At 29.1% G+C, this 13,378-nt stretch overlaps 1 protein-coding gene across 4 annotated transcripts in view; it reads right to left on the bottom strand.

The window, feature by feature from the left end:
* Positions 1–292: 292 nt before the first annotated feature.
* The window catches only part of LOC106692416 (uncharacterized), a 175,107-nt gene continuing 162,021 nt past the window's right edge, over positions 293–13,378 (bottom strand). For all 4 annotated transcript variants that reach the window (XM_014438353.2, XM_014438356.3, XM_014438355.3 and 1 more), the window contains 10 exons: positions 10,805–12,733; positions 10,586–10,733; positions 9,882–10,074; positions 8,215–8,346; positions 7,970–8,134; positions 7,180–7,413; positions 6,697–6,834; positions 6,444–6,572; positions 4,868–5,179; positions 293–1,939 (listed from right to left, as the gene is read on the bottom strand). In XM_014438353.2, coding sequence (XP_014293839.1) covers positions 1,886–1,939; positions 4,868–5,179; positions 6,444–6,572; positions 6,697–6,834; positions 7,180–7,413; positions 7,970–8,134; positions 8,215–8,346; positions 9,882–10,074; positions 10,586–10,733; positions 10,805–12,733 — 3,434 coding nt within the window. In that variant the 3' untranslated portion in view covers positions 293–1,885. The remainder of the gene's footprint in view (positions 1,940–4,867; positions 5,180–6,443; positions 6,573–6,696; positions 6,835–7,179; positions 7,414–7,969; positions 8,135–8,214; positions 8,347–9,881; positions 10,075–10,585; positions 10,734–10,804; positions 12,734–13,378) is intronic.

Below are 13,378 nucleotides of genomic sequence, written 5' to 3'. Positions count from 1 at the left end.
ATGATACTGGATGAGAGTAATTATTTACATTTTCAACATTGAAAGGAATCTTTGGTCCCAATTTTCAGATCAAGGAGTAATAAAAAATACAGTAAACTCTCTTTTATCCGGCACGCTACTATATCCGAGGCTCTTGGAAAAAGTAATACCTTTAACTATCGTTTTCTAAATCGATTATATTCATTTAATAATATCAATTTTTGAATCTTTTATTTTTATAGGGATCTTAAAGCTAATAATGTGGTGGTGTAACAACATGAAATAGTAATTTGAAAATGAATTAAAATCCCGGATTTATATAAGAAATTAGATAGTTGTTGGTTTGAGTATTGTTTCTTCGGGTGAATATATTCTTTTTTTTTTTTTATCAACACATTTGACTACTGTCCCTAGTACAAAAACTAAAACAAAGGACTCATTTTGAAACTTTAACTGTTTTTTTTTCACAACTTTTAAAATGTCCATTTTTTTTATAACCTCTTAAATTTCTTTATTTTAATAATAAAAAAATTATTATAATGACCAAATTTGTTTTTGTTTGCTACAAACAGTAGTACTCATAAGGACAGGAAAAATTACAATCTATTTCTTTTAAAAAGTGTTCAATTTGACAAGAGTTAAAACTGTAATTATGGACCACAGGAATCCAGACAGTGCAAAAGTGATTTATGACCTGAAATATATGCAACACATAAAATTATAAAATGAAAATTGTTATCTAATCAGGGAAAAAATTCTAAAATTAATTTTACCTCTTTAAACAACAGATATTTTAGGCAAAATTTACAGTGGTATATAATAATATATCTTCATTGTACAGTAAGTATTTAAATAATTTAGTTTTTGGATGTTAGCATATTAATATTATTATATTATTACCCCTCTTAATTTATTTATAATTGTTCGATTTGATGTTTTATTATCTAATCAAATTAAATTTTAATGTAGAGATTAAAAAAAAAATTTCAAGTTCGAGTATAAAATCCTCATTCATTGTATTTTTTAAAGCATTCATTGAATTTTGATTTCATTGAATATTAGAATTTATAGCACCAATAATAAACACAAAACAAATTGAAATCGAGAATATAGTTTAAAATATGGCAGTGGACCAAATGAACCAGTCCCATGTCCCATCATTCTAGGTAGATATATTTTCCCTTTGTTTAAATATTAAATAACTAACAGTATGAATTAATATATTTTTAAAGATCGATTGATATTTACTATTGACTGGTATTTTTCTAGAACCTAATAATGCCAGATCAAGGAGTATGTACTATAAATAAAAACATGCCTATATTTTTAGTAATATTTTTAGAAGTACAAATTTGTGTTATTTAAAATTAAAAAGCACATTTAACAGTCAAGGCACAGGACTAAAACATTTCTTTCTAAGCTCTACATACAAATAGACAAATTTCAATTATTCTTTGTAATCTGGGCTCCTCCAACCATATTTTGTTAAATCAATACTATCTTCTGAATGAGAAATAGGTAAAAAGATAATAGTAAATTAACTCTTTTATCAATAACAGATATATATATAATAACTACAACTTAAAATATATTTATTTTAATGTTCAATATTATTTTTTTATAAATAAACAATTCAACAAAGCTCAGGATTATATCTGATATCGGATAATTGAGAGTGTGCTGTACATGCAAAAACTTACATCATTACAGAAACTGTTTTGTTTTTTTTCTTCACAGCATAGAAAATCAAGACAAAATTATAAAAAATATATATATATATATATATTAGAAATAAATACATATTAACATAAACAGGTAAATAAGACATATCAAATTACAGAACTTTTGCAGGAACTTTAATGTCTTAAAATATACAAAGCTTCAATTCATGTTTTTAATTGAAAGATTAAATGGAGTCCAGGCCGCCACCAGTAAGTTTTGTAGCATATAAGTGAAGCACCTGAAAAATAATTAATGAAAAAAAAAATTCAATATGTAAAAATATAAATAGAACATTAAATAAAAATTAGGAACATCAGATCAACATAAACATATAAGAATATTTTACCAATTTATAAACCAAGGGATCATTTGGAAACCTTGCATCATTTAAAAAAAATAATAATAATAATAATTAACAAGCTTTTGCCTGACAATACATGAAATTTCATTCTGTCCTTTCAAGCTATAGATTCGTTATAACTCTTACAACTAACTGACCATTTTCACAATTTAAAAAAAAATAAATTGTATTTAAACAGTGAGAGAGAAGTAAATAAAAATACAGTGCCAGTTTGTTTGTATACACTGAGCAACTAATGGATTAAATTTCCAGCCAAACAAATCTCCACATCAGTTCACCTGTACTCGCCGACTAATATCTCTAATATGTCTATAACTCGGGTGACTATATCTAAGTGACCATTTACCCAAAAGACTTGATTTTGAAAAGAACTTCAAAGTATGTATTCCAGAAAAAGAGATATGGAGGAAAGGAGTCCCTAAATTTGAGAAGGGCGCATTGGTCTGGTATACTGATGGATCAGTTAAGGAAGGAAAAGCAGGGGCTGGGGTTGTAGGACCAAATTGCAAAAGAACCCTAGCAATGGGAATATACCCAACTGTCTTCCAAACTGAAATACACGCAATAGAAATAGCGGCATTAGAAAACATTAAAAACAACCCAAAAGGAAAAAAGATACATATAATATCAGACAGCCAGGCTGCTTTAAAGGCAATAATGTCCTATACTATACAGACCAAGTCTGGAAAGATTAAAGGAATTAGCCAGAGGCAATAAACTGAGCTTGATGTGGACCCCAGGACATGAAGGAAGAGATTGAAGGTAACGAGATGGCAGATACCATAACTAGGAATGGATCAGAAATGATGCTTATTGGCCCTGAGCCATATTGCAACATATCTGGAAGTGCAATCAGGAAAGTGGTTAACTCCTGGGAACAAAAAGAGAAGGAAATATACTGGACGATGAAACCAGGTATGAAACGATCCAAGCTCTTCATTCAAATATCAGATTTCATCTGTCGTCTATGTATGGAAAACGAAGAAAAGGCACATCACATTCTGTATGAATGTGAAGCCCTTGCATTCCGAAGATAACAGTATTTGGGACAGGACAGAATGGAACCTCAAGACATTTCTAGAATAAACCCAAAAGAATTATTGAGCTTCATAAGAAGCATAGGATTCATATAGGATATCTAGTGGAAAGAGGGGTTACTCACAAAAGATCCAATGGGGTCGAAGTGAGGAAGGGATTCCCGACCCTCAGTGTAATAATAATAGTAATAATGTCTATAACTCTAATATCTGACCACGGATTACTTTGCAGAGCAACAAAAGATATGAAAAACTAAAATAATCTAACAAAGTAAGATACATTTGCTACATTATTTTAGTTGTTTGTATCATTTTTAGCCCTGCAAAGTGGGGCAAAACACTGGCTCACAATAAATAGTTATTCATTATTTGACTTATTTTGAATGTACTCGGACCATCTTCCTTTTTTATATCAATTTTTATTATGAACTCCTACAAATAACTGAATGAAGAAAGAGGGATACAACAGGTTCATGGCACGAGTAATACTCTAAGACTCACAGAAATATTTAACTAGAAAGAATATAGAAATAAAAAGAATATAGGATGAATTAAGGGTTGACCAGATGATGAACAATTGTCTGAATCCTCTCTTATGAGAGGAGAAGTGGAAAGTCGGGAATGTATTATTTGAAAAAAGAAAAAAAAAATTAAACCCTTACACACAAGTTAAATATTGAAAATTTGTTGAGAAGTTTTTGTTCATTTCATATCATGGCAACTATGTTCTTATACTCGTTTCTTCATTGATTGGGAGAAGGCAAAGGTATTTCTATGGTTACTATAAGTTTAAATGTCCATAAAAGCCTTTGTAGGATTAAACTAATAAACTGTTGCTATCCAATGTTAATTATTTTTTGATTCTACATAATTATGTTTCTTAAAATTTTGAGTATCGCAGAGTTTGGTTATCATTTATTTATATTTACTATCTCTTGTTATACTTACTTTCCTATTTTGATTCTTTTCTGTAGATAGAAAACTAGGAAACATTACAGCAATCAATTAAAGAAGTAATAATTATGAGAGATAGTTGACCGTGGATGACTTATACGAGGAGAAAATGGTTGGGGGTGCGGTCTAAATAAAACACAAATAAGTTGATGTAACTTATTTAATTGTGCTAACGTTTTGCTAGAATTTCTAGCCTTCATAAGGGCTAAGAACAGAACAAGATAACAACCAATGAATATAGAAAATAAAAAAAAATATAAACAGTATGACATAAAGTAAATAATTTTACAGAATGGAATTAATAAAATAAAGTGATGAGAGTTATTAATAATAACTAATATATTCATATTTCTTTGCATTATATAACTTAATTTTTATTTTATTTCCTTAATTATGTTATTTTACCTACTTTTTCAATTACCTATGTATATGTATACATTTTGTTTTCCACTTCTTTCATCACTTTAATTTTATTAATTCCATTCTGCAAAATTATTTACTACTTTAAGTCATTCTGTTTATATTTTCTGTATTCATTGGTTGTTATCGTGTTCTGCTCTTAGCCCTGATGAAGGTTAGAAACTCTCAAGATTTAATAAGTTACATCAACTTATTTGTGTTTTTATTTTGAGCACACCCCAACCATCTTCTCCTCGTATAAAGAAGTAATAATTAAGTAATATTGGTCTCTACATAGTAAGACCAACTCTAATTAGAGAAGACAAAATATTAAATTCAAGTATGTATTAGTAAGAGAATATACATAACTTAAATATAAATTAATTTTTAAGAAACAAAATGGCAATTTAATTACCTTGTATATAAAAGAGTATTGATCCTTAGTTTGTACAGCACCCGCTCTTCCTCTTCGAACTTGAACCACCGTTTTTGGTATATCAACGCTCCGACCAGCCTCAAAGTCTCTTATAGCAATGTCAATTGCAATCACAGTCCCTGTGCGCCCAGTTCCAGGTGAACAATGGACGACTATTGGTGAGGATTTAGAGTAAGACCGGGCTTCGATTAAGAAAGCTATCACTGAAGAAGGTTCAGGAGGAACGCCGGTAGGAGGCCATCCAGCATACCACATGTGTGTTACTTCCCTCCAAAGGTTTGTTTCAAGATTCTGAAAAAATCATGTTATGATTAAATAAAAGTTTCATGAACATAAAATTTGTCTATTCATTGGAATCACACTATTCTATGAATACAAAATGATTTCAACAAAATTAAATATATAATACTCTATAAGCAATTTAAAAATAATATTCATATCATAAAACTATTCATATACAAACTACAAATGAATGTAAATAAATGTGAAGGACTAACTCGATGAACTTTCTAAGATATAATCTTGGGGCGTCATTGATATTCTTACACTGCAACTTATAACGAAGCAATTGAAACCCCTTCCAAGCTTGTATCATTAAGGAGCCCACGGGACCTGATTTTTTTAAACTTATCCCCAAACTAATATTTTAAGCAAACAATAGTTGTTAAGGCAAAAGATATAATTTTTAAAATTCTTAAAAAATACATAATAAATAACAAAAGCGACTGAAGAAATCCCTCATACACAACCATAGAAGAGAGAACACTCGCCAGAACATGTTGAATGGTGTCAAGACTTTATTATTTTTAGCTTAAACAAGAAAATTGTTTGTTTTTTATTAATTTTTTTTACTGGGAAAAAAATTGTTTTCTGCCAAACAAGTTGAACTTTTTTTTTTTTTTAAGGTAAGAAAATTGATTTTCAATGATTTTTTATATTTCAATTATTTCACATCCTAATTTTTTTCATAAAATTTGATATGATCATATCCATTGTTAAGTAGTCTAAGGATTTAAGGAAATTTTTCATGAACATCAAATTATAAAATTTTATTATGTAATTTAAAGTAAAACATTAGACTTAAATTTTTTACATTTAAATTTATTGTGACTTAAATCATTCTTCCCACGGACTCTTCATAAATGAAATTTGTTTTTTATCCTGAATGCGAAAATTCGAAAATAGGCCTATTCATTAAGGTATATTACAGGAAGAAAAAAAACAACGAATTAAATATATTTAACTGGCAAATTTCGTAATGTAATTGTATAATTTAATTTGATCATAATTGTATTTATTTATGCACATGGTCATGTATTCATTGTCTGCAAGAAACCAGCAAATCAAGATTGAAAGTGGGTGAAACCATGTATACACACTATGGACTACGAAAATATTTTTAAAAACAAATAATTATGTAAGTTGGTTATATGTAAATAATATTCTCATGATCAATAAAAAGAGAAGTTGAAAATTAGCGATACAAAAGGTTAATAGTTACTTTAATTCAATTAAAGTATTGAAAATAAATAAAGATCATTCCAATATAAATTACCTTCAATTGTAAACTGGATATAACATATTTTTCTCTAGCTTCTCTCTTCTTCAGAGTTACTTGAAGATCACCAAATACTCTATGGCAATCCAGCACTTCCGAAGGAGGTAAGTAATCAGCACATTTTTCCTAAAAAATATTCATAACAAAAATAATATATAAAAACATGAATATTTTGTGTATATATATCAAAATGGTCTGGTATAATCTTAATATAATATAGCATTATTTTTGTAAAACAATTAATACTTACCACACCATTTTCCGTAAGTGCTGTAAGCATTATTATCAGCCTTGATTGCTCATCCCAGATCATCTTCCAAAAATCTTCAATCGTGTTCTGAAGAGGGGCCTGACAGGCAATATAAAATTTGTCTGCTCCTTTCACACCCTGTTGAAAGAAATTAATTATATTATATATTATGTAAATATATGATGGTTTTTACAAACTGGATTAATCTGTAAGATATATTAACTAACTGATTCAAATTATTGAATTTAAACATGTGAATCCAAATCCAATATACATTTTTTTTTAACTTCCTTCTCATAAAAGATTTTAAATTTTGGTTTAAAGAAAAATTAAGTTCTGTACACTAATGTATACAAGAACTTTTTTCATTGCTTAGTTATAAAGTTGAATATCTCTAATTTTATCAACTAACTCAGTTTAAATTAAAAATAAACACTTTTATGACTTATTAAGCTTAAACAAGAACTTAATACTATAACTAACCTTAACGTAGTTTGCATTTATAAATTGGTCTTCAGGTGAAGAAGCACGCAGCTGAACTCTGGTTTCAGGAATCGGAATAACATTGGCGTATCGGTTTTTAATTTCAGCACCAGGAGGTAATTCATCCTGTTTAACAACTACCTGGGGAAGTGATGAGAACTCTTCATCTGTTTTAGATTTGTCTGAAGCCATATTGGACAGGCCAGCAAAATTGACTGGGTTGGAAACTGCATCCTGCAAATTAAGAAAATAAGTAAATTAATAGCTATTAATTCAAGAGTTGTTGAGTTTGTTTAAATTTGAGAAAACAAAAAACTTTTATTATTTTGTTTCACCATATGACCTTCACTACTTTACGGATTTTGTAATCTTCATATTCAGCCATCACATTCAAAATCAAAACAATAGTGTTTACTTCATTTATTTTTTGTAGAAAAAAAAAAATGAACTAAGCAACATTGCATTGTATTACAGAACATTTTGCAAAATTCACCAAATGAGGCAAATTAAAAAATACATAAAAGAAACAATTAAAATTCAAATTACAATGCATTATTTATTTTCAGTTTAATGGATCAAATTTTTGATGACCAGTTTTCAACGAATATATTCGTTTTAGACCTTCCTGTGTAAAAAAAAAAAAAAAAAAGAAGCCTTTTTTTGTCGTTGGTATGTCTGTGTCACAATTACCTCTTAAATGAGTGAGCTGATTTTTTTTAAATCTGTACCAACCACTTAGTTTATTGAGGTTTTATTTTGTTTACAAATAATATTGATATACTTCTCTTACAGGATCATCAAAGGCTGGATTTCCATAAGATCGTTTGGAGGCTCTGATAGCTTTCCTTCTGACACTGTTGTACACTGATATGTTATCAAGGCTATAATCGTCCAGAGAGACAGGCGTACATCTTTGACCGTAATTGAAACCTGATTGTCTTTTTCTCATGATCACCTGAAAAAAAAGTCATTAATCATTCGGGACATTAAACAAAAATTAAATAAAACCAAAAAGATAAACAAAAGATTACTAACTAATAGAATAGTCAAAGCAAATAAGCAAACTGCAGCAATAGAAGAAATAATGATCACAGCAACCATAGTACCACTCATTTCAGATTCTGTTTCCAACAATGTTTCTTGCTGAACTTTTTCAACCTGGGAAATCTGAAAAAAAAAATATATATATATATAATAACTTTAATTCTTTCTTAGGAAATAAATCAAACATTAATAATACTTTATCCTCTATAACCTGATATTGGCATCACACAGTTCATAGCTATGGCTCGAGGAAGGCTTTAGGCTTTAATCACGCAATGGCACAAAGGAATGGAGCAGTGATGATATAATAAAATCTTTCATAAGTAAATGTCTATAATAGCTGACATGAAAACTTCACACCCATGGAAACTAATGGACTATACAACTTTTTTATAAATAAAGTAAATAAGTGAAAATAAGGTAAACCTAACAGTAAAACAGAGTTTTAGTTAGGAATTCTTTCCTACAACCTCCCTGATGAAGACCTAAAACTCAGGTCGAAACTTCAGCATGAATAAATAATTTTTGTTTATTTACGTTTTTCTTACTGACCACACCCCCTGACCATCTTCTCCAATATTAATCCACGAACAACTATCTACACCTCGTTAAAAGTTAATAATAGAGCTTTAGAGGATAATATTACGTAAGGAATAAAACAGTAAGTTCAAGAGAGTAAAAAGTAGAGAGACAACATATCTAATAAGAAGAGACATTTGGGGAAAACTATTTCTCACTGGAAAGGAAGTTACTTGGGAAGATTTTAAGCATTTTCAAGATATGATGCAATAAAAAGTAACTCGTGAATGCCAGTATTCATAATTTTCTGATTTTTGGGATCTCAAAAATACAGAGAATCAAGATAACAGAAGATCGCAAAATTGATAACGCCACTGAAGATAATAACTAAGCAAGTATTCCTTATATTTCTAAAAGAGTTTTGAATAATATTGTTTAGGAATTCAGATCTTAAAGTTATTTTGCAGGTTTAAATATATTTATGACAACAATTAAAATTAATTAAATCTGTGCCACTACAACAATAAACTTACAATATTATCATAGTAATTAGCTCCTTTTTTTTTTTTTCTTTTAAACGTTTATTTCAACTATGTTGATATATGTCATTGCCTTGGTTTGAGTTTTATCTAAGAAATAAATCAAAACCCAATTTTATAGAAAAAGATGCATTCAGTTTTTTTTTTTTTTAATAAGTCAGCATATTGATTATTTATTTTGGTGTAGTGAATATTTGGTTTCCTTTTTTAATATTAAAATAACTTGAACAGAATACTGGAGATGCTCTTGATAATTAAATTACAATTATAAAAAAACTTTGGAATGATATTTCTCAAAACTACTATTTGTGGAATGGGACCTTTTCCGATCACCACCTCATATTTCTTCTACATCTACTTTCTCATTTTGAGCATGAATAAATTAAATAATTTTTATTTTACTTATTCACTTATTTGCTGTTTTTATTTTTTATGTCTACAATAATAAAATAGTCAAAATAAATTAAATTACTTTTAATATGGATGATTGCTATTAATTTAATTTTTGTTTAATTTTAAAACTACAAGTTATATATTCCTAATAAATAGTACTATAGTGAGAAAATATATTTAAAAATTTATAAGATTATCATTACTTACTGGATATTTGAAATCGAGATTTTTCCGCCTAGCAAGAGAGATGAAAAGATCGTTAAGGCTCTTATCGTATTGCCCTTGACTATTTGTAAGCATTATATGAACAGGTATGAGTCTTGATTCCATTTCATCACGGAATTCTGAACAATCGTTAATGCCTAGGTTTGTTATCATTACTTGACGCCTGTTAACAGTCCTGTAAAATATAAAACATTGAAAAGGAATAAAATTGGGTAGGAGAACAATTTGTGAAAAAAAGAAGAGGTAAAAGTACTATGTTATGTTTTGAACACATGTTTCTCTCCGAATATATGTATGCATTGGTATTTTTTTATAAGTATGTATCTCACCTTTCAATTGGTCCAGAACATTAATTATCCTGTGGGTTAAGCAAAAACAATTCTCTACCTTGAAGGTTTAAGACACTGTATCAAATGCCCTTAAGTTTACACGAAAGCTGTTTAAACAGATTTTCCTTCTAAATAAAACTATACTTATTTCTTTTTACAAGTATGTAATTTCTAGTTCACGAGATAGACATCTATATCTCTATGTAAAGCACATATATTTTAATGAAATGTATACTGATGCTAAATTGGTAAAAAATGGACAGCATCCTTTATTTTCAAGGTATAGAACTATTTTTAGTTGAAATGAGAAAAAAAAATTTATTTACACACTAAAGTATTAAATTGTGAAGAACTTACCTCTCAGCATACTTTTTGAACACTTTAACAATTGAATCTTTCAATTGATCCTTGTTTTTACACAAGTCATGGTAGGTCGCTCGAATAACCAATCGCACATATATAGTCATTATAACTCCAGTATCGTATATTGTATCTTCATCAATATCTAAATGAAAAGAGACTCAATGTAAACCAAGTTTAAAAGAAAAAAATAAATAACCAATGAACAATACTCACTTGCACGATCATCATCAATAATAGTCACTTCATCAGAAATCGTTGTTGTTTTGACTGATGAGAAGCGAGTAATAGGTACTGATGTCGTAGTCTGATTAGAGGAATTGCTAACTGTAACTGAAATGCTTGCGTTTACTGCAGGTTCTAATAAATCATCACCATTATCTTCATTATCGTTATTGCTCAAGGTATCATGAGGCCCTTTTTTCTCTATGTCTGTTTGATTGTAAGATAATGTGTCATCCTCATCTCCATCCTCTTCATGAAAAACAAATGTGTCGTTTTTGATTGAATTTTTGGAATCTGGATCCAAATTTGTCCCATTGCTCTCTGAAGGGAATTGGTGGATTTCTGTTACTAATTCTTGCTCTTTAATCTCATTCGATTTAGTAGTAGAACTAGGAGATGTTGTAGTAATTGTATCAACTTTTGCCACATTAGCTGGTGTTGTAATATTTCCTAAACTAGTTGATGAAAGAGCTTCATGAGTAGTGTTCATAACTGTAGTAGGTATCAATGTTGTTGAACTTAAAATAGAAGTGGACTTATCATTAATAGTAACTAACGTTGAATTATAGTCAGGAGAAGGAGTGTATTCAAAAGAAGTAACAGGAGGAAGAGTTGCAAATGTTTCATTAACTGTTATCGCTGGATTATTTATAATTGTATAATTAATTGGACTGTCTTCATTTATTGTAGTTAATGGTAATGTAGTGTTAATTAAAGGAAAATGTGTTGTCTGGTAGGTCGGTTCGGATGATGTGATCATTTTATTTTCTGGTAATTTCTGAAGTACTGAAGAATTTTCTGATGTAAATTGTGGTACTAATGTTCTATTAACAGGTTTTATTTGATCTTGAACTTGGATATCATTCGACTGTGTCGTTTCAGAGTGTTCTTGTACATAGTTAGGAAATGATTCTATTCGAAAATCTGTTATATTCGTAGTTTTAATCGTGTTACTGCTAATAGGCTCAGGTTTTATTTCATTGGACCTTATTGTCGATGGGATTTCAGAACTAACGTTACCTAACAATGGAATGGGTACCATCCTTTTATTTGTTTCTGTTACTTTGATATCATTGGTATGATTAGCTTCATTGATCGATGAATCAAGATTCTCTGCTTTAGGAGCAAGGGATGATTGAAAGACACTATTCGAAAGGGTAGTAGTCTCTAGAGTAAAAGGTAAATTTTTTGCAAATTCTTCATCAGATATTTTATGGTCGACATCATTAAAGTCAGTCGAATTAGACTTTATGGTTGTTTTGGAGGATGGAGGTGTGATATGCATAGTTACAGTTGAATTTACAGTAGAAATTACAGTACTTGTTGAAACTTGTTCATCATTTTTTTTCTCATTGATTGTATTAATGCTAGGATCTGCTTCTTGTAAAGATTTTTTAGCTGAGTCATCCGTAATTTCAAAAGTTATATCACTGTTTTCACTTGATTCTTTAAAAATTTCTCCTGATGTAGTTGATTCATTCAGTCTTGTGATAGCCATTGTTGTTAAAGGTATTGAAGTTGTATAATTTTTGGTTTCTTCAGCTTCAACAGAATTTTGGTGCACATTATCTATGGAGCTATCATTGGTTATAACGGGCGGTTCAGGTGTTACATTTTTAGGAGATTCCGATATTGTAAGAGATAAAAATTCATCGTTTTCTTCTTTACCTATTGAACTGTTTTTTAGAGAAGCCAATGGAGGGACTGAAATTGTGTTTTCTTCAGGTTTCAAAGTAGTAACTTCGGCCATTATTTCGGTTGTAACAGGAAGAGTGGTGACCTCAACATTTGCAATTGGTGAAGTTGTCTCATTGATAATGACAGATGTTTCTGTCTCCTCATTTCCAGGTGCTGTAATATCAAAACCAGTCGTATCTGGTTGTATTGTCGTTTTGACTTCGGTGACTTGACCCGTCACCTCTGAAAAAAAAAAGATGAATTAGTACAAATTGGAAAAGTATAAATATAGATTTCCTATTAATTTAATAATAAAAATATAGAATTCCTACAACATCTAGAGATATATGATCAATTAAGCACTGATATTCCTTTCCACAGAAAAAAAATTATAACTGAACAAAGTCCAAGGTATCGCTTATGGCTTACAATCATATACCTTGTTGAAAAAAAAAAAAAAAACCAACAACACTAATGGCAGAAATCATTTATTTAAAAGATTTTAGAAGAGTAAATTTCACTAACATCATAAAGTTGTTTATTTGGAAGAAGGTAGCCATAATATGAAAATTTTTGTTCTTTCATTTTTTGTGCTTGGATTGATTTATGTTTCTTTGATATAAATGTCAGATGTTTAGATTGAATGTAAGACTTTATTTTTAGTTTAGCTGATTAAAAATATAAAGATTAACTATTTTTGATGATACTTTTTGTTTTATCACTAATTTATGTTGTATGTTTCGTCAATCATTAAGGTCAAATTATGAAAATATTAAATAAGGAGTAAATAAAAATTTGTTCATCAATTTTAATCATTAATTATTATTTTATAAACCTTTATTGGTATGGAAACTGTTAGATGGCAGCTAAAATGCAACATATTACTAG

The sequence above is a fragment of the Halyomorpha halys genome, unplaced genomic scaffold, assembly GCF_000696795.3.
Source record: "Halyomorpha halys isolate HHAL.00 unplaced genomic scaffold, Hhal_1.1 Scaffold56.1, whole genome shotgun sequence".
In the NCBI taxonomy this organism is placed as follows: Eukaryota; Metazoa; Arthropoda; class Insecta; order Hemiptera; family Pentatomidae; genus Halyomorpha; species Halyomorpha halys.
The sequence above is the reverse complement of the archived record's forward strand: the minus strand, read 5'-3'. Positions and strand labels throughout refer to the sequence as shown.